The 22,472-nt window shown below is 41.6% G+C and overlaps 1 protein-coding gene across 1 annotated transcript in view; it reads left to right on the forward strand.

Moving 5' to 3' along the window:
* Window positions 1-7,861: 7,861 nt before the first annotated feature.
* Window positions 7,862-22,472, forward strand: part of ablim2 (actin binding LIM protein family, member 2) — a 56,658-nt gene continuing 42,047 nt past the window's right edge. Inside the window, exons 1-2 of the mRNA XM_079579674.1 lie at window positions 7,862-8,102; window positions 18,184-18,342. Of these exons, the coding sequence (XP_079435800.1) occupies window positions 8,087-8,102; window positions 18,184-18,342 (175 nt within the window). The 5' untranslated portion in view covers window positions 7,862-8,086. The remainder of the gene's footprint in view (window positions 8,103-18,183; window positions 18,343-22,472) is intronic.

The raw sequence follows: 22,472 nt of genomic DNA on the forward strand, positions 1-22,472 counted from the left end.
GACTCCAAATCACTGTGCATTATGCAACATACACCATGGGGCCTCCTTTAATTGAGATGCGAAGATAAAAATGATGGGAGAATGACATTTACACGTGATCATATTCAGAGTCAGCCGTGTCAGTGTGCTGTGGGAGCAAATGCCTTAGTGATGAGCTTGTTGTTAAATTATGTTTTGTTGTTTACTTTTTGATGTGAGCCAGGAAAGTGGATAGCTGTGTGCAATAAACCTACACGACAGTTTAACAAGATGTTGATTTTAGGGCAGTGGCAGTGGCTGACATACCACAACTAAACATAGTACAATGGAGTCATCATGCCCTCACAAGGTACTTACATCAGTGCTTTGTCATCCTTTATGCTTGGCTTCTAAAAGGATATTCTTTAGTACAATAGCCACATGAAATAACTTATAAATTACATCTTGCATTGATGCCATAGTTCCAGTAAGGTAACAAGGTTTGTTTTGCATTGTTTTCTGTGAGAGCTGAAAGTAAATTGAAATGATCCAATGTCTCTGTCAGGTTTCTGCAAACTGTGTCACTCTCTTGCATGGGATTTGTTTTGAACTTCGTTGAAATGCAGCGACGCAAACCCCATGTGAATCCTATCATTTTATTCAGCGGTTTGTCATACTGTGTTTAGGGCCATTCTTTCCACAGTTTTGAGCACGCTCTTTCACCGCTCTCACTAATTCAGACAGTGGAAAAGCACAGAGAGATGTAATCGCCTGTTCGCTCGGATCATCCGGAAACCGAGCCGCGCTGTGATGGCCTGATGTGAGAGACTGAATACTGGGAAGTTGTTTTTGTACAGATGCATGATGGGAGAATCCAGCCGGAGAGCTAAGTGTGCACTTTAAACGCTGATCAGATTACTGTGACGCGAGGAGAGAGGAGAAGACGCATTGATCAATGAGCGCCACTGAATTATTCATCCATTCTCGTTCTCCTCAGCGTGTAGAAGAGTGTGTTCCCCTGCTGTGATTTATCTGCCTCAAACCATCTGACAAAACATCACTAAGCATAATATACTGTCCTTTGTGGATCTGTGTGCAGGCATTAGTAAAAGACTTTGTGTTGACTGCTTGCTGGCGCTTGCTTATATTGTTCTGATAACTTCTTACAGGCTGCTTTAACTAAAAAGATCTCATCATAATTTGTAAATAATGGGAATAACGGCACAAAAGGGGTTTGTCCAGTCACTTTTTATGGATTGTGACAGCTACAGAGCTCATCAGTCAAGTCAGCTCGGTACCTGAAGTAAAAATCCCATTCATAATCTCCATAGACTTGAAAAAAATCTAATATCAAGAGTTCAAATGCATGACAGAGGCTGATCAGCTACCGGCTAACTACTGACCATCCTGTGAATGTTTTACAATAAAGAAAATACTGAAATGAGTGGCCTGAAGACCTGAAAGGGCCATGTGAGAGGGAATGGAACATTTTTTGAGGTTTATAAAAAAGTCAGAAGTCTTGTTTATGATCAATACAACAGTAACAGCCAGTAGAATTAAAATCAATTTCCATTTTAAACCATAGACTGTAAAATTAAGAATGGACAAGCTGGGGCTAGCTGACACTCATTCATGCTAGTGATGTGGCTGTGTTGTTTGGCACCAGTGCCATTATTTTGAATGGGGCTGCAATAAAAATAGTAAAAGAAGGGTAAGGTCAGAATGACAAGCCTGTGTTCAATAAGGACTTAAAAGTTTCAATGGAAAATCCATCGCAGCCAGAAACGTCCGGAGCCAGTCGCCATTTCAGTATACTTACAGGAAGAAGTCGGCCACAATGAGTCCATTCAGAATTTTACTGTCTATATTTGTATTTTATTTTGATGACATACAGAAAGAGAGCGCACAGAGCTAGCTTTTACATCAAGTAAATGATCACCTATTTGTAAAACCAAAGAGCTGCCTATGAACTTTTGTTCAAGCAAAGTATATTTCATATGCCAAGTCTGCAAGGGTAATATTTATTTTGGCAATGCTCCTTCAATCATATTTTTTGAAGGGACTGTAAGTAATTGTGCATAATCAAAAGTGTGGAGTCATTCTAGTTCATACAGCCTTGCTCTCCTACAACTTCCTCCTTGCTCCCTCTATCCCTTCTCCCCCGTTGTCAGTGGTTACAGCCTCATTTATCTTATGCACTCTGACGACGGGCTGGAGCTGCAGTGTATTGAAGACATAGGACATCGAATGATCTCTCTTCTCATCATGTTTGAAACTAAACAGACTTAAAATGCAGGATTTTAACAATTCATTCACAAGCCTTTATTCAAATATTCCAAGTCAGTTCATATCTGTAACGTGATTAATGGCCATTGTCCCAGTTCAGAAAAAACCTTCAAATCCCTGTGGGCGAGCACTATATGAATATGACCCACTTCTCCTTACACTCCAGCGCGCAGTGTTGAACCGAGGAGAGGATACAACATCTTAGCATATACTTCTACATCTTAGGAGAAGCTGCTCTTGCTTTGAAATGTGTCAGATGTCCTGGATTGGGGTCAATGGTGCATTGCAGTAGCACGCATTAGAGCCCACACTGGATGGTTTTATGATCCATGTAAGGTTTTTGGGGATTGAGTCCAAGTCTGTTATCTCCAGTGGTCCCAGTACGGTGTGGGCACTTCGAAGCCGGCCGGTCTGTTTGAAGCTCAGGCTGCCGTGCGTTAACCTGGCATATATTACACACAAGTATTCAAATGAGGCCACTGCAGTGAGACTGAACTGAGGTTGGAAAAAAGGGTGTAGAAATGAGACATGCATCCAGTTTACTACATAGTTTTTTCTGTTTTGTAAGTCTGGTTAACACATCATAAAAAGTTCAAATTAGCATTAACCTCTTAACTCCCACCTGAACATGTTTTCTCCAAATTCTCCAAATCTACAAGCTTCTACAAAACAGCAATAAAAAACGAGAAGAAAATGAGGATGTAAACACAACAAAAAAATGCTTAAAAGTGACCAAAAAAACAATAATGATAAAAACTCAACAAAAAAGACCAAAATGCAGCAAAAAAATGACAAAAATTCAGCAGAAAAAAGACAAAAATCCAGCAAAAAAAGTGACAAAAATGCAGCAAAAAAGTGATAAAAATCCAGCAAAAAAGTGACAAAAATCCAGCAAAAAAGTGACAAAAGAGCAGCAAAATAGTAATAAAGTAACAAAGCACAATAAGTGACAAAAACACATAAGGGAAATAAAAAGTGACGACAATGGCAACGAGGAGAGAATGCATTTGGTTTTGGCGGGTGGTAAGAGGTTTAGAAGTAGATTTTGGAAGCTGTTTATGAGAAAAAAAATCCCTTTCAAACATTGCGTCTATACACAATAATAACTTGTCAAAAATATATTCAGTTAAGTGTCATTGTTTTGCCCATTTCACTGCTGTACATACTAAAAGAGTTTTGTTTATTTAGTTAAGGACTTAAGTCTAGTAACCACTATGTTGTGTGTTACAATTCGTCACATTGACAGAGACTAATTTGCCTATGATGTGCACTGTAATTTTGCATAGTGACCTTTTGTGCTTAGGGCATTTACCAGTCTGATAACATAATTCAAACCAATATAGTTTGAGTATTCTTCAGGAAAACTTATATTTTTGCTCGTGTTGCAGATTTTGAGGAGAGGTAGCAAATTGACTTATTCAAGCTTTTTCCCATGTTACAATTTTGTTCTCTCATCAAAAACAGACCAGGACTTGTGTTCCCGAGCTGCTAGTGCATCTTTGAGTTATCTTTGGATCTTTGCTGGAGGCTATTCTCAGCGGCACCTCCTGCTCCCAAAAAGCTCCTGCTGAGGACCTACATATCCAGGAAATGCTTTCACCGCCAAGTAAAAAACACTCGCCATGGCTTCACTAAAGCCCCGCGACATCTATTGAAACAGCTGTGCAGCAAAGGGGAGCAAGAAAATCCGGAAGTGAAACTGCTGGGTACTTTGTTTCAGCTGCTTTAAATCAATATGGCATTTTCTAACCAGCCAAGTGTAAGATAGTGATAAATAAGTGTTTGAGATTATTACCGATTACCTGCACACAAAAAAGACATCTGAATATCACGTTGAATGTAACTTATTACTTTGAATATTATCATCTGTAGCATCTGTGGAAAAATAGAGACTGCTGTGTGGCCTTTGCAGCGTATTATGAGCGAGCGTAGCATCAACGCTAACAACACTTTATAATATTGCAAACATTGCTCCCTTGGAAGTTGGGAATAATGAAGAATCAGGACGTTAGGAATGCGCTGGGGAAGTTCCACGTTTGGACCACAACCTGAAGATGACAATGAGCTCCACTTCAAAGACCCAGCCGCTGAATGACGCCCGGTGCCAAATTCCCTGACTCCTCCAAACCCTACGCTGAAAAGGATTGTGTAATGCAGTGACATCAGCAGTTATTATGTTCCCAGGTCGTTCTTTGCGGTTGACTCTCAATGCTTGGCCCCGCGCCTAATGAATCTTCCGGCTCGCTTCAGCGCCGTGGAAGTGTCCATTGTTTCGGTTCGGGGCCCGGGAAAAAAATGGAGAAGGTCCAAGATCAGTACTATTACCCTGAGGTGACCCGACGAAGCCGGCTGAAGGAAGAATGACCTCATTGTTTACGCGCAATGTTCAGCGCTCGCCGTTCGCATCAGTCCATCATCTTTGGGCAGCCCTTATTGTTCGCTCGAGCGCCATGGTCATCGAAAGTCATTACCAGTCGCGCCATCGGGTTTGCTTGGCCTTTGGAAATGCACGGCGGTATTCTAACTTTTTAAAATCAATTCATCTTGTATGAAGTCTTAAACTGTGTCAGCTAGAGGACCACTCCAAGTTCTATCCTTTTAAAAGCTAGCACGATGTTTTCTATTGATGCCATACAAGGCAAACCTGAAGAACAGTTGTAGAACGAAAGAAAAGGTCCTGAACTTGCTGAAAGAGATTTGACTTGCTTCAAGATGCTGTATTCGGCCTTACCTGAGCTTTTTTCCCCAATACAGTGAAAATCCTCAAGAATTTTTCAGGAAAATGGTTCGTATCCAACTTACATCTCTCTACAAAATGATGCAATCGGATTTTGAAGTGGAAAATCGGAAGGATATGCCTTACATAGCCAGCCATATTTTTACCCTTTGGTCTTTCCTTGTGTTAAAGCAAATGTTTACAGCGCTGCAAACCCCTCGGGGAATCTGCTCCCACCTCCAGTCTATCGATTATCTATCAGCTTTAATCAATGTTGAGCCTTGAAGCCAGTCTTAGAACACTATCAGCGCCCATAGTTACCTTTCTCGCAAATCACTGTATCTTTAGAAACCGGTGTGCCACCAACAGGAACTCATCCATCAGTCATTTCCCTTAGATACTCGTTTGCCATGTTACAGGCCGAATCATTTCTATTTCATCCAGTTATTTTTCGCGTACGCATTTGAAATACTTGACACTCGCACCATGTTCCGTACTTGTGGCGCTTGCAGACTCTTGCTGGGGTGACGTACAGAAGGGACAGTGACCTCTCCGCCAGCCGGCACTGGAGTGTAAATGGAAGTTTTGGACTTACCGCGGAGGGAAAGTTAATGCGGACCTTGTGGCGTGTCATTCGTCATCTTCTCATTTCACGTCTTCCCGCGGTAACCTGCAGAGGCGCAGTAATCCGAGCCTCCTGTAAACAGTTTGTGACAAGCCGTATTTACGCTGACGTTGATTATAAAGTTGTCAACAGAAGGTGAAGGATAATAGCACCTGGGGGTTGGTTAAACACAGGTGGACGTCCCTTTAATCGGAGCGAAATGAGCGCCTTGAGAAGAACAAGACGAACTGCAAATGGATGGCTCTGTTAGAAACGACACCAGGGATATACAGTCGTTTTGAGGCTCGTAGGCGTCACAAATATAGCATGACAAAGTATAATTTTCGTCTCTTTGTTTTCTTCATTTGTATCGATGAAAGTGCTTGTTGTGTCGGCTGCGCAAAACCTGCTTATTCACTGCAATACAGCTTGGGATTGGTACAAAACACCAGAGCGTTGTATTTTTGTATGAAAGAAGTAGGCTAAAGACTTGCTCGTGGGACAGCTTATGTCAAGTAAAGAAAGCAGTCAAAAGAAAAATGTCCAAGATACTCGAGTCCTTTATTGAATCATGGACCAGCCTATGCATTTTGACCCAAAGGTCTTCGTCAGGGCATGGGCACAAGCAAGTCTTGCGGGAATTGATCTCGTAGCACAAGGTTATCAGCTCACATTTGAGAGAAGACTAAAATATGAACTACAAGAATCACACTCATCCTAACTGCCCTGTCCAAACGAAGTAAAGCTCAAGACTAAACGCGGAAGTATTTTATCAATTCATTGCATCATCCATACTAAACCGACCTTTTGGGGGAACGAACATTTTCCAAACTGGGTCCCAGAGTGGAAAGATCTCAAACATGGCTCCATCATTACCGAAACTTTTACTAAAACGATGGCATCACAGCGCCAGTGTTGGGTCTATTATCCATATCAGTCAGGGTCACTTTCACAGCTTTCAAGTTTATTAAATCGATACATATGCTTTATAATTATTCACAGTATTATTTCTACAAATTCCACTGCTAGAAAAATCATTTAAGCAATAATGATAAGTGTTTGACAATTGCTTATTTGAAATGATTGCTATTCATGTTGCAGCTCCACTCACCAAACCTCTATCTGCGTCATGTAAAGCTGTGGGATGTTTTGCTGCTTCTGTAGGTGAGAAATCTCAAGCAGCTAACGTCGAAATTCCTCTCGGGCTTTCGCCGGGTAAAAAGAGACTCTTGGCACGTCGTACATTGGATGCCCTTGGCATTAAGACCTTAAACAATACATACATGTTACTTTTTATTCTTCTTCATGCTACTGTATTTTTCAGCTTTTCTCCAAATGCGACAATAGCGATTGGTTGTTTCTGAGAGGACGTCATTGTAGTCTGCGATTTACAAAATGATCACAAGAACTTTCCCGTCTGTTAAAAGTGACTTCAATTTCAAGCAGCAAAAAATTTCAAATCAAATGTATAAGTGCGTATTTCATTATTTCATTCATTATAATAATTATTTTATTGTTATCATTATCCAAATCGCAAATACATGCTATAAATTCTATTGAAAGCAGTGTTATTTCTAAATGTCATCCTGACCCCCACTCCTTGACCTGTAATACAGTGAAATAATTCTGTCGTGTCATAGCATTACTCGTTTTATGTTTGTACTGTCTGTTTATCATTAGGCTTTGTTTCAAATTTGGAAGTTCGATGTATTGAGGGAGAAAAATATTGCGATTAACAATATTATTGACTCTAAAGATACAAGAAACTTTCAACTCTAAAACATAAAACTGATATGAATCCTTTATTCTAAAAGTGCATGATCATATCATAAAATACCACACAAGCAGCAATAAACATAAAATATAATGTAACCCAATTTACTTGCTAATGCTAATTAATGTGCAGATTATAAATACTGATCCAAACATGATCGTTTATCTGTTATTGAACGATAAATCCATATAGTAATTATGGTGGCAGCCCTACTTATTAGCAGAATGTTGATCATTTTTGCAATAGCACTCAGGCACAACCAGCCATTAGCAATTTGCTTTGCTCAATTCCCAGTCTGTGTTTAATTATCCAAACATCAGATTAAAAGTAATCCGGGATTAGACGAGCTCAGATTAGAGTCATCTCGGTTAGTGCTGCCCTGCGTCGGCCATCACTGGGTTTGCGTGGAGTCGTGGAGAGTGTGGGAGGAGCGGGACACACCTAGTGACACATTACAGGAGGAGCGCACATGCTTCTATATTTATACCCGAGAGAGAGAGAGAGAGAGAGAGGGAGAGCGAGAGCGAGGCAGGGACACCGGAGCCGCATGACCTCAGTCCATTCCGCAGATAGTGTCGGACAGAAGAGCGCCCACTCCGGCTCCCGTCTGTTATTTCGCCAGAGCCGCAGGAGCGTGTGGAGGATGTGTCGCAATACGAACTAGCAGCCGCCTCAGAACTGATTTGCCGGATATATTACCGTTTCACATCTGCACCTGCCCGAGCCGATAACTGAAAGAAAAGCAGCAATGCCCGAGGAGACAGGTAACTTCATTTATGTTCTCGGATTGGATTTCCAGAAAGATGTGAAAGAGCAGTACTATTGTATGATGTGGACGCTGTAAGCCAGGTGCGTGTGTGTGTCTTATCTCCCCGGCCAGACAGGTTTCCTATTATGTAATGGCATTTGCTTTAGAGTTTGGAGTAGGTGAACGGCTACAACAAGTGTAAACAGTGGAAGGCAGTGTCAAAAGCAACAGCCCCTGGCAACAGCGGTGTTGTTTTGGTCAACTGCCCTCACTCCTGCCACTGGGAGCTCAGCCATTTGGGCCAGGGCGGAGGGGAATCCGCTCTGATGTTCCTCCAGTCTTGTATTGCATAATAAGGCCATGATGCTCGGGAGGACTTTTAATCACCTTGTGTTCATTTGTACTTTAGACTTAATTACTAGAATGGTGTGTTTTTGCAAAGCTGGGACACAATAAATATGTTTTAGGCAAATAATAATTAGTAATAAAGAGTTGGTCGAGCTTGTGTATCATTAGTAACTCCACTGCCTGACCAAAAAGCTACACTAAAGAATGAGATCAGCAGACGACCTGAACATCACGAATGACTGTGTTATTCCATCAGCGGGTTTCTTCTTCCCTGATGGCACAGGCATATTCCAAGATGACAATACCAGGTCTCATCATGCTCACATTGTGAAAGAGTGGTTCACGGAGCTGGAGATGGATCGAAGGTCACAGAATTCAGATCTTAAAGGGATATTTCAGGATTTTTGACATAGGGCCTCATTTCCTAGTTATCCAGAGTGTTGTTGATTTCAGCTGATTTTTTTTTCTTTTATTCATGCAGTCCTTATATTTGAAGAGTTTAGTGGTGCAAGGCTAGTGCTAGGCTGGTGTATGTCTATGGTAACTAGTAGCCTGCATCAAAAACAGGCTGACCCAAGCACAGTGCACCTGAGGCAGACTACCCATATAAATGTCTGTGTTGACTGAATCATTTTTGAAATATAACCATTTTGCATTAAAAAGAACTTGTATTTGAGCATCATCAGTTTCCTGGTTGTTAGCTACGCAGTGGCGGAGTGATCTGCTAGCTTACCGGATCTACAGTAGTTTGTTGACCTGCGGCCGGCATGACTACACATGGAATTTACAAAGGAGCTTTCTACAAATCAGATATGGCAACGTTTGGAGGACTACCCCATAATTTTGAAGAAGTTTTTAATGCAGGCTACTAGTTACCATAGACATGCACTAGCCTAGCGCCATAAACTCTTCAAAGAAATCAACAACACTCTGGAAAAGTAGGAAATGAGGCCCTATGTCAAAAATCCTGAATATCCCTTTAACTCCATTGAGAACCTTCGGGATTGTGCTGGAGAAGGCTTTGCGCAGTGGCCACACTCTCCCATCATCAATACAAAATCTTGAGGGAAAATTAATGCAACATTGGTTCTTCTGACATTGCAGAAGCTTATGGAAAATGGTTTCTTTAATTTTGGTCAGGCAGTGCAGTACTGACCACCAAGATTTCTGGGATTCCTTGCACTTTCCATGATTGATTATGAATTAACAGAGATTATAAAATGTAAATATTGTTGACATAAAATTCACACTCAGGTACAGTGTAGTGACCTGCCAGCGAACAGTGTCCCCAAAAAGCTGTATTTCTATAGTAATGCGCAATTTACAACATAAAAAAAAAAAAAAAAGGTTCACACTTTACTACTCTTGACTCTTGGTTCACTGTTGATCCTTTTAACACTCCACAAATATGTCCTGTCGTCTCGCCTTGTCCTTTACAGCCCTGTAAAAGCCACTTTGTGTGTGCGCCTCAGAATGCGGCGTCGTTACTGTGTTTTGCGTCCATGGATACTCGCACGCCACCGCCACAATGTGACAGCTTTTTTTTTTTTTTGCGGTGAGGACACTGCAGCGCCGGCGACACACCTCCTCACACACACCGGCCACGTGCGGCAACACAAATAGACACACCACAAAGCACATGCCGCGTTGGATTTGTTGACTTATCTGAGGGAATTTTTTTCATGATCCATTTCTACACGATATAAATAGCGCTGACATTTATCGAAGCGCCGCGGTCCGATATGCAGTCGACAGCCCCACCGCGATACCCTGTACCGCTTTAGGCTGTGTCCCGCTCGTATCCAAGGACAGTGTATCCTGGGACTGTGATGCAATTGCTGGATAGTGTTCAGCAGTCACACAGACGCCCGGCACCATTCGGGACATGCCGGTAAACAAGCTGCGTGGGCACCGTCTGTCAGCCAAACACATGGGCAAGTTTCCTCATAGGAATAACTGCAATCTCGACGCTCATAGAGTGTTTGATATTGAATGCAAAGGCTAAAATGTGCCTTTTTACTGTCAACAAAAATATGTGGAGATCCTTGCCATGGTTTTAGTAAGGGATAATGTATAGAACGCTGGTCATTATCGGTAAAATAAGCACCGACAGGGCGAACCGGACCTTCTATACATTATCCCGCTTATTATACGGCCATTTGCCAACTGAACACACACAACATAAACTTTGTACACTTTTATGAAGGCCGAAAGGTTCATTTAATGACTTCCGCGACAAATAGTTCCAAAAAGTTTGCGCGTTGCTCTGCAACGTTTGGCTAGGCTAGAAGCAGCAAGGCTAGTAGCTAGCCTAGCTACTTAGTTGAAGGCGCAGTTGGAGAGGAGAAATGGTGGAGAATCTCTGGGTAAGTTGAAAGTCAGACTCACGCTAACTTCACGGGCAATTACCCCAACTTCTCTCTCAGTGACGGGGACAGATAGTGTCGCTACTACGTACGCATGGAGTGATATGAAAGCACGAACTCCGTTGCCAATGGCAGCGGTCATTATTTTTTTCAGAGGTCCTTTATCAGAAAATACCATTCAAATCAACGGAGCGTTCTACTTACGTTGTGAAGAGCCGTATAATAAGTCTAATTAACGACTTTTCATTTGAGTTTTAGTCTGATTTTAGTCCACAGATATTGCTTTGACCTTGAATTACAGTATGATGAAAACTCTTCTGGCTTTTAAATGATCTTCTGAACTCCTCAGTGTTTATTGTTTGTTATAGTGGAGGAAATCTGAGTGCTGAAATGGCACAAGTGAGTCCAGTCAGAGTTTTCAGACTATATCATCTTTCCTTTTGGTCAATGTTAAATTGTGCACTGTCCCTGTCTAAATAAAAAACAAAACTACAAAGACAGACAAGCTCCATCCTAAGACATAGGGCTGTGCAATTAATCGAAATTCGACGGCCACGGCTCATCCTTTTGCCTGACACAAAAACAAACAGTTCTGTGTGATGATGTCATCAGGCCGCATTGCTCAGTTTACTTGCGCAAGTGTGAGGGCTGGCCAGCAGGGGGCTGGTGTGAAACAGAGACCTCTCTTTAATAGAGGCATTCTTGAAATCATTTGTACTTTTACGACTGTTCAGAAAACAGAAAACATTCAGCATAATTTTTTAAATGTATAAATATATAAATAAAATAATGACTTTTTTTAAAGGCAACAAATAATCGTTTGAATAATCGTGATTTCAATTATGACAAAAATAATCGTGATTAATATTTTTTCAATAATCGAGCAGCCCTACTAAGACATGATCAGATGAATGTTGTCCTTTCATTCTGCACTAAATATCCATAAAGAAAACTGACATTTTCAGTATGTACTTGTCACATACCTCAAATACATCCTAAAGTGACCTGAAGCCATGGTGCACACTCGTCATGTTCTTGCTAAAAGCGTAAATTTTAGTGGACATGTGATAGATTTAGTTCTTTGGCAATAAGAGACGTTGCTTGCCTGTTTGGTTCAACAGTAGCTGAACTGTCGCAATAGTTTTTCGCCCATAAAGACATTCGTATTGAAATGAATGCTTGTATTCATTCACTTTATTGGATGAAATGTGACGCCGCACGACTCCAGAGGCACCTCGCACTTGAACTACGGCGACTCAGAGATTGCTTTGCTCATACGTATTTTGCGATGGAATCCAGAGCTGTAGAAATCCTCCCGGCTCCGCGTTTGAATGCGCCGGCCCTGCTCCCTCGGGTGCCAAACCTGCGAGGCATATTCCAGGGAAAACAGCTGATACAAAGCTTTCTAAAGAGAGCGGCTCTTCATGACTCATGCCGTTTCTCTCTGGCTTCGGTGAAATGACCTGCAAACACACTCAGCTCCATTCCCTCATGTGACCACTGTGTTGTTCTCTTCACATCGAGTAATAGTTGCACATAATCTTCAGTTATTGCGTAATCTCCAATGATCATTTATGTTATTTCTGTTTTGGTATTTGTGGTTAAGTCACACAATCCCCTCATTGTTCAGCAGTTCCTAGACAGGCTGACAGTGAATGTCATCTGCAGGCTCATTATCTCAGCCGAAAATATCAGACAGCTGATTGTCTCTATTTCTGTTTAGTCACACGTCTCCTTCAAAGGCAAATGGGAGGTGACTCAAATATGTTATTATAACCCATGCCATGTGATGACAGTTAATGAGAAAGACAGGCATGAATTGGATTTTTGAAACTATAATTCTGTGATAAATGTAAAGCGTATTTTGAGTTTTATATGGGGCTTTTTTTTAGTCCACAAAAATAGCTAGTTATTTAAATGACCTTATTTATCCAAATTAACAATCATTTTATGCCTCTCAAACATTCAAATGCAGTTTATAATTCGTATTTTTCAAATACTAGTAAATATTTCATAAACTACTGATTTACTAATGTGAAATGTAATTGCTATTGGCTCGTTGCGCGATGTGGCTAAGCTACTTCCGCTAACCTGAAGTTGTGAGCGCCATTTCCGACACAGATTAGCTTAGACCCGTGGTAGATGAACATCTACTGCATTTAAATACTCAATGATGAAACTACTTAAGCGGAGGAAACATCTGCGTAGCGGTCGGCAAGTTTGTCTTTAAGCTAACGGCTAACACGCACTACATAATTAATAAACAATAAATAACATAGAGTTATAACTTTAGACAAGACAATTGTTTTATGTAGATATGTTCATATTTGCGGCACTATTTTCAATGTTATAGATTAAAATAGTGCCGACTTTAGACTTTCTTCAAGAAAAACTGTCTTTCTGAACTCCTTCTCTAAGTGTTCTTAAGTAAGTATGCTTAGTCAAATGGGTCTGCTCTAAGGTAGTTTAACAGGAAATGAACAGAAACAGGAAGCACTGGTCGTCAGAACTAGCGTAGCCACATTGTGTAACAAGCCAATTGTCATTAAAATAACATTTCACAATTATTATTCACAATAACCAAAATGACCAAATGACTATCCAATCAGAAAGCAGTATGAGCCTCACAGTTATAGTTTGGAAATGAACATAAAGAGACTCTCTGCTACAAACACAATCCCAGCACATGGCGCTAGTCAAGTCCTATTTAATGCCAGCGCAGTCTAATGTAATTGAAGCTTGTGACTGAACTCTGGAGATTCTTAGCTTTCAAATGAGGAATGGCATGCTCACACAGTAATGAACTTGTGCTTGTGTCCTCTTATGAAGCTTTAGGCAGCACACGTTCAGCGGTGGTGCCTTTTTCACCCACTACAAGAGTTCGTGCTGACGTGCTGCCGTGTGCTCCTGGCAGCTGGCACACGTGGGATTGGACCCGTAGGCAGCATTTTACATCAAGGCAACATTTTCTGCTAAAGTCAGTAATTCCCCTATAAAGCCACATTCAAAGATTCCTGGCGTCTATTGCCGTCTGCACCGACTTCAATGCCCTTGAACATGAGGTCACTTCTTTTTTTTTACACCTCAAACCAACAATGGCGCCCGAGTGTCATTTGCCAACGAGGTCAAATGTCAGCTCTCTGTCGTTACGAGACCTCGGGGGCCAAAATGAAATTCTGCCGCGGTCAAAAACGATAGCATGCTTGCACAGGTGGACGTCGGACCCATAAAAGGTTATTTACAGTGTCCATAGGCTACATGTAAATGGACTTAAATGCTTTTTCTATTAAGTTTTAATGCCTTGGGAGCTTGGCACCGAGCTCTGGTGACAGAAAGTTCTTTGTTGGCAGGAAATGAAGTAACGGCCAGTGGAAGGTGAGGGTGGGTTTCACATGTGTGTATTTTATGGAGAGGGTTAGAGATTATGTCTACAGCCAATAAAAGTGTTAGAAGTCTCAGAATGATTAAGTCTTAGAGTGCGTAGAGCGCATCCTTACACTGGAAATGGACGTTTCTGGAGATTTCCCGACAAACAAACAACACTGAATCTTATTATTCAAGTAAGCATTTATTTGTTTGTAGGGAAATGTGTCTTCCGCCGCTTGAATCCCATTACGTATCGTTTCATTCGCCTCCTTGTTTGATAGTCAAATTGTCCCCAAGGTCAACGGCTTAGTTACTACAGCCCCAACTGCGGCCGTAATGTGTGCATTTGATCCTGTGCCCACCCCCACGGTCTGCGCAGATGGTTCCCACCAGGAATGCTGCACGCTGGACCATGGGAGAGCCAGGAGTTGCAGCAACACACTATTTTTAGGAGGCAAGGAATGGGACGGATACGAAAGACTGCCTGTGCGTTCCTCCAGGGCATGTGACTACGGCTGTACATATTATATAAAACATGGATTAGATGGATTTTTAGAAGCGGGTGAACCCCCCATTTGTGACCCCAACCTGTGCCGATATCGTAAAACGTAATAATTTTTTCTCTTTCTTTGGAGCAGATAATCATCCCCTTCATTGATCTTCTGCACGTGGTAGCATCGGAGAGGCCTGTTTGGCATGCCCGTCCGTGGCGAGCGTTAACCCCCCCAGTGTGAGGAGGCCTCCGGGGCAGTGTCTGTATGCTGTAGGGACATGCGCTTCTGCATAGCTCAGATAGCTGGACGCTTGTCTCTGACCTTTGGGACAACAGCCCCAGTAATGGCCATTAGCCAGAGAGCAGACAAGTCTCCCTTAATGCAGCAGAGATCAATGTGGGTGGTACTCAGTGTCCACGTCACATTCAGAGATGCCCGTCTGCGTAGATGCTGTGTCATTCATTGGAAAAGAGACATTTACTGTGATTGATGACTAAGGCTTTTGTATGATTTAGATTTAGAACTTCTTATCATGCTCATTTACACATGGATGGTCAACATACTAGAAGATATGAAGCAGTGGGAGATGAAATACTAAATTTTCTTAGTTAAAGGTAGTGATGTGACGTTCATGTGTAAAAATCTGTTTTATTGTTGATTGATTGTAGGTTTTATATTAAAGGTGCACTATGCAACTTTTATGGAAAAAAATAAGTTGATATTAATACGTATTTGAGCTTTCAGTGATTGGGTGAAATGTTACGTGGTGTAGCTTTGAGTAAAAGTACAGATGCGGGAGCAGCAAAAGGACTTGTGTGCTTAGAATCACTGAGCGGGGTCACAAAGAGGTCACTGTGAAAAGAAATGTGTTTGAAGCAACCATTCAAAACCTTTATTTTTTCTCCAATTCAAAAACATAGTGGACGGCAAAGTATAGATACAGGCTCTAAAATGTAATGAAGATAAAGTATTTATTATTAGAATTGACTTAGTTCCCAAAATGAGTATTCTCATCATAGAAATACTGAAGAGAAACCAAGTCTGGCCACCCAGGAAGTGTCCCCAAAAGGTCCGCACAGAACCATTTCTCTTTTGTCTCTATTACAGAAAGTCTAGGACGACACTGAATCTGCTCCAACAGGTGCAAAGGGTTCTTCTGCACTTTCCCATCGGGTCGACCCCGGAGCCGAGCCCGTCTGCTGCACACATGGTCACGATCAACTTGTCTGACCGCTTTTATGTTCTCTTAAAACTTCTCCTTATGAAATTCTTAACTTTACTAGCTGAAGTGGGAGCCTATGGACCAGCATCTTTTCTCCTATTATCGGTTGATTTGAGAAGTGCCACGCCGTGCAATACACAGTACAAATCTTAAATGCAAAGTATGGAAAACTTTCTGATGCCGATCTTTGTGTGCGTATAAAAGACGGCTGTAAAATATTTCCCAAGAGTGAAGCTTCTTTGCAAACGCTCCACTGCTCTTTGATGTTTGTGGAGGAATGACTAGATAGAGGTCACCCCTGGAAACCAATGTTTTTTGTTTAACCAGCAAACTTATCATGTGCAACCATGTGTTTCTAATGCATCTTTGTCTGTGAGGAGTTTCACAAAGTTAAATATTGTTAGAACAAACTTAAGAAACAGTGTTTCTACACAGTGTCATTGTGCTGTAATTGACAATATAATGTTGATTTAGTGGATATTCTTGATTGTATACGTCATCAAGTGATTCCTATTGAGTGCCCTATTGCAGAAATACATAGTACAAAGCAAGAGGTCACATAGCTATCTCACCTATCTTATCTTATCTTATGTCATAATTGTCTGCTAATCTCCTGCTATCTTGAACTTGCCTGGGATTAGATCATAGAGTCAAACCTCCCCTCCCTCAAGACACTTCCTTAAGTTTTTCTAGAGGTATTCCCAACAAGAAAAGTGCCAGGATGTATCCTTAACTGCCCCATGGCTCAAATCGAGCCAATAAAGCACCAAATTAAAAGCACGAGCCAGAAGGAGGGGATAATGGTTACCCAAAACAACTGCCACTCAAGCCTCTAGGATTCTGTTTTCTCTTTCTCTCCCTCTAAATCAATTCATTTGATAAAGTCCTTTTTCGCGGAGGCCCAATTACCGGTCACCATGGAGGCCAGATGAAACCGCTCCGACCCCGGGGGTACAAAGGCGCTTTTATCCGGCCGATGCCCGGTCCGCATTGAAAGGCCGATCAGGAGCATATGATAATGAAGGAGGACGAGGCTATGGGGGCTGCTCATCTTTGTGTTGGTTTGGAAATGGAAACATTACAATTAGCTGCATTGCTTTAGTGTAAAGAACAAAACTTCAGACATTTTCATATCGCGTCTTACTCGGGGATGTGGTTTATCCGAGGGAGAAGGTAGCTTGTTATGGGAACGGACAATAAGCACATTTAGCACACACAAATTCAGTTGCATAAAAACAGACTGTTCAGTAGAAGTGGAAAAAACGGCACTGGAAGCTAGCAGTTAGCACGTAGCATGAAGCTAACGTTAGAATCATGATAAGCATTCTCCGTTGTTTATGTATTTATGGGCTGTTGAGCCACTTTGCTCCTCTCGCCATGTCTGTATCCTTATTTGGTAGAAAATATTTTATTATATTATTAACATTTGTTAAAGTCATGGTGTTGTGTAGGTGAAACAGTAGTTCTTTTCCCCTTTTGTTTTCCGCTCTGGCAGCTTCGAGCGTGACTATTTGTGGGTGTTCCCAGAGAAGCCGTCTACATCTATTGGTTTTAGGGTCACATAGCCTATGTTCAGGTTCAAAGCGGAGAGAGTTCTTGCCCTTCTCAGAACTCATAGTAGCACAAGTGAAGACAGACTCAATAAGGCAGTTATTGACTCATGTAGGCTATACCGATTTAGGATGGCCAAGCAGTCTTATTTCTTTCTTATTTCTTTTGTGTGTGTGGAAACATCACCCACACCATAATGCTAAAAGAAACAAAAGTTAAAGCAGTACTAAGTAACTTGTTTACCTTAATAAATCCTTTCAGCAGTCCCTGTGGGGGTAATACAAGTGTTGATGGGATGATTGGGGGGTCTTTCATCTCCCCATGGTGTCTCTGGCCAGAAAACCGCAATTGCAACTTCGCTGCCACCGGGTCAGAGTCACCAATACACACTATTGAAATCACTAAGAAGAAGCTAACAGGCCTGCAGTAGCGCTTATGTCCTATAGGGGCATGAGTTACTGCTATAAATGTCTTGGCCGATGATGTTGTCTGATGAAATACGTTTTGCTCAATTATTATGTTATGTATATTGTAAAAGTAAGTCTTCTGATGGTGAGATTTTTATTTTATTTGTAACACATCTCTTTAAGATACACTCTATAATCTATTCAAACAGCTTTATTAACACCCTTTGTATTATGGCTTGAGGCTACACAAACTTGAGTGTACCCAGGTGCTCTGTTGTGTGCGATCCAAAGGGTGTGAATGGCATGTGCCTTGTTGACCTTGTCCTGTGGCTGTGTGTTGCAGTGTTCCAGCAGCAGGCGGTCCACAGCCCCCATGAGCCGCAGCAGAAGTCCAAGCAGAAGGCCGGGCCCATCCCCTGCCAGAACTGTGGCAAGCCCTGCAAAGGAGAGGCCCTGAGGGTCCAGAACAAGCACTTCCACATCAAGTGCTTTGTCTGTAAAGGTAAGCAACACCGTTACTCCCCACATTTCTCACCAGGGCAATCCGAAGAGCCTCTCTGAAGCCTGGCTCTATCTAATCAAGGGGCTGTCCCTGGGGAGTGTCATTAGATTAGATAGAGAGGGCTGTTGTGGATAGTTCGGAGCAGATAACATTAGGGGCGGTCGACTTGAAACGCAATTTTCACTGAAGGCCAGGCCGGTTAATGAGAATCTGAACAACAACTTCAACTAACAGCTTCCACTTAACTCAAACCTCCTTTGTATTTCAGCTGAATCCAAAATAGGGATGCAGTCATGTCCAAAACTATATACAACATATAAGAAACCTCAAGATATAATATTTAATGGGAAATATAGTCATAGTCATATAGAAAAAAATAAGAGAGGGTGGCCTAAATGTGTAAAAACTAGATTCCTATACATTGATGTGATGAATATTGGTTTCTTAAAGTTTGGGATCATGGCCTGTAAGTTTTGCTGCATTTATGACCATCAGTCTTAAAACAAGTCCATGTTTTTTTATTCTATGTTTTGTTTGTTTTGTTTGCATGTTAATGAACAAGCCACACCGGATTGTAGCCTTTAATTTCCATCCATCGTCCCCCATGCCGACTCTCAAACACAGTCTCATTCATCTTGACCTATTGTACATGTTTTTTCTACCTGTGCTCTCTGAATGACAGTATGTTCACTGTAGCAGCTGCTGCTAAGAGCGACGCAACCGGCTCTTGTGATGGCAAGTGATAATTAAGCATTTACTCACCCGAGATCCCCCGTTAATGAGTTTACACACACACGTTCTGAATATATTGTGTTTTCCCTTAACCGCAACAGTAAATAAAGCACGACGATGGATTGGCTACAGCAAAAATATAGAAGATTTAAGTGTTTGTTTCTGCTGACGATGCCTGCTTGGCATTTGCGATCACATCTTCATTAAGAAGGTGAGGAGTCCGTGCCCCCCTGTCCCGTGGTACCACGTGTATTCCGAGACACAGTGTCGCATACTTGCAACAGGAGTGTGGTCTATGTTTGTGTGTTTGTAGCTGGGCGGGGGTGTCACTGCTGTTGTCGGTACACACACTCCGGTTGCTATGATACAGGCGGGGTCGCGCCGGAGTTTACGGCCTTTAATCCAGCGCCCTGACTCCAGACGCGCCGATGGGCTTTCCTAACTCTGTGGAGTGGATTCTGGGGAAATATATATCGAGGATAAATGCGGTTTATAGTTGTAAATATGTGCTGCAGTAAGACTTGAAATGAGCTTGAAGTGCAAATAATTTCCATAACTTTACATTCATAAGTTACATTCACGGTTGTTGTGAGTGGGAAGCTTTGTCTTATATTGTTTCACCCTTGTGTATGTGTGTAATGCATTTATCTTCATTAAATATAATCATGTTAACGTAATGGACGCTGATAGAATTTTGACCGCTATACAAATGAAATTACAAGTTTATTCTGTTGACTAAATATTTGGAAAAGCCTGATCTTTTGTGTAGCTGCAGTTCTGGACACAGACTTGTATCAGCAGGATCAGGATGTTTTCCCTGTTTCAAAAGGCCATGTAGCCTGACTCACCTCTGACCGAGTGGGCTATCCCTCTGATCACCTGGAGCACTCCCAAAGCCTGACCTTTGACTGCATTACTGTAAAAGAGCCAATAACGTAGACGGACAGTAGTGCCAGGTCCAGAGCGGGGGCCATGCGACTCACGAGTGATTAACACTGGGAGGACGAGGATTCGATAAACAGGAGCTAATGCTAGCCACGTTAGCGCTGCTGGAGAGTTAGCACGAGCAGCTCTTGAAGACACTTAAATACAACAGCGTTCTTCAGGAAGTCGAATGTTCAGTGGTATTTAACTTATAAATAACTAAGGGAAATATCCTGTACCATTTCATGTGTGTTGCTAATGTTCCTTATTCTTTGACAAATGACAATAGTTCAAGGTGTAGTTTCTGACGCCTTCAACTATATATAGATTTTGAGTTGCACAATATTGAAGTAACTTGTGATATTTTACGTAACCATTTCAGCACATGTTGCATTCAACTTCAACACATATCGGAAGTTTTTCGGCTAGCAGAAGTCATCAAAAAACACGTGATGTATTATGCAGCCTTCATTTTGAGAGTTATCACCATATTTTGCCGTATGGTCTGATGCCGATAGTGACACTTTTGATGTCAATGCAAATGAAATGAAATCATAAAACAATGCAACAGTTGTCAAGAAAGTGAAAAAGAAGAAAAGACAGTTTCTTTAAAAATAGTGATACATTTTAGATTATGTGCAATATATCAATAATCGCTGTATCGACATATCGTGAGGTTATCGTTATATCGTCGAGCCGTGTATCGTATTGTGTAACTTATCGAATCCCCAGGGACCCAGAATCCTACTTCCATCCCTAGCAACTATATCGTAAATACTGAGTCACTAGTTATTTTGAGAAGACTAGTTAAGGACTAACCTTAACTGTATATTTGTTTTATCTCGATTTACCAAAGTCAAAGTCATTGCTGCACCATAGACAAATCCAGAAAAATCCAGATGTTCTAGATGTTGTTTTGAACAGGACTAATTGCTGTTTTGATGCCACCGGCCGTCACCACCGGGCTGTGGCAGAGGAAGTGTGGCATCTCGGTGCCCAGTGTTTCTGTCTTCGTTTATCCTGTTATGTCTGCAGCTAAACTCTTAAGCTCAACGACACCACTGATAAGACAGCCCTTCATCACGAGGGCACACAAAACAAAAACAAAGATCTCCAACAAGTATTTCATGTTTATTCTTTAGTGAAGAGGCAGGCTTGTAAGTGTACCTTCTGTAACTATAACAAAAATAAGCAACATCTGTCATTGGAGTACCTGCATCATTGACATACCGTATCCTCTGGACGTGACTATCATGAACCTGAGACAAACAATGTGACTTTACCACATGACATTGTTATTAGATCTGCTTCAGTTGCTGTAGTCAATGTTTTGCCTTGAACAAGTTGTGGAAATTGGCCACAGCTTCCAGTGGGGAGAGAGTCACACGAGAAAATATGTGGTTACACCCAGTGTTAACATGGCAGACTATTGACGTATAGACTATGATGTAATGATGTGATCCTAAGCTATGCCATACAGAAAAAAATCCAAATACTCGACTCCTTTTTGCTCTTATGTTTAGTCAGGTAAAGAATGACTCTGCCAAGTCTGAAAACCCCAGGAAACCACATGTACGTCATTAGGGAGAGTAAGCAGAGTACTCCCAGGATTTTGACGGAACAAAAGTTAATCTAATTTAAAAGTCAGTCTCCATTGTTTTCTCCAATACTATAGAAAGTCTTTGAATCTCAGTCGTTTACATTGTGCAGCGTGGACCTTTGTTTTAGCTGCTTCCCTTCGCGGTTTGAGAGAGAGATTTATGAATCACATTGTTGTGAAAGATGGTGTTTCTTTCCTGGAACTGAGCGCGACAGAGGTCCCGTCGGTCAGGGGAGAGTGCTGGCGGGTTAGCAGCGGCCTGTGATGTTCTCCGCGGGGTGTTGGCCCTCGGATCGCCTCGTTCTTGGAAGAGAGCAGATACTGACCTCAGCGGAGTGTGAGAAGGATTCAGCCCCAACTTAGTGCAAGGTCTTGTCAGACTCGTGTGATTTATGGCATGCAGGGCCCTGATGCTTCGAGATGGCCAGTGTTTCAAGCTTGATTTATTGTCATATTACCGAAAGTACAACTAAATCTTGAGTAAAAATGTTGTTTTCCAGGTCTTTAAGTTCTTTGAATGGTATCTGCCAAATTCAGATTACTGTAGCTTGAAATCCACAGGAAGTTGGAGTTTGGTAAGATTTCATCTCGTATGTCTGATTATCATCATGTTATTCAGTCTTTGGTTTGGACAGATCAGTCATTGCTGTCGAGCTTCTGGTCTCACTGCAAGTATAACTCCTTGCTCCCCCACTCTTTACCACTGTCCTAAAATACTACAATATATTAAAAAAGTACAAAACATAACTTTGTAATCTTGGCCAAAAAACATGAGTATAGTATTTGTATTTAAAGCCACACAGGGTAAAATTTCACCCAATGAACAATATTGAAATACAAGCATATGATAGATATATGATAGATACTTTCATCA

The sequence above is a fragment of the Gobius niger genome, assembly GCF_951799975.1.
Source record: "Gobius niger genome assembly, chromosome: 21".
Classification (NCBI taxonomy): domain Eukaryota; kingdom Metazoa; phylum Chordata; class Actinopteri; order Gobiiformes; family Gobiidae; genus Gobius; species Gobius niger.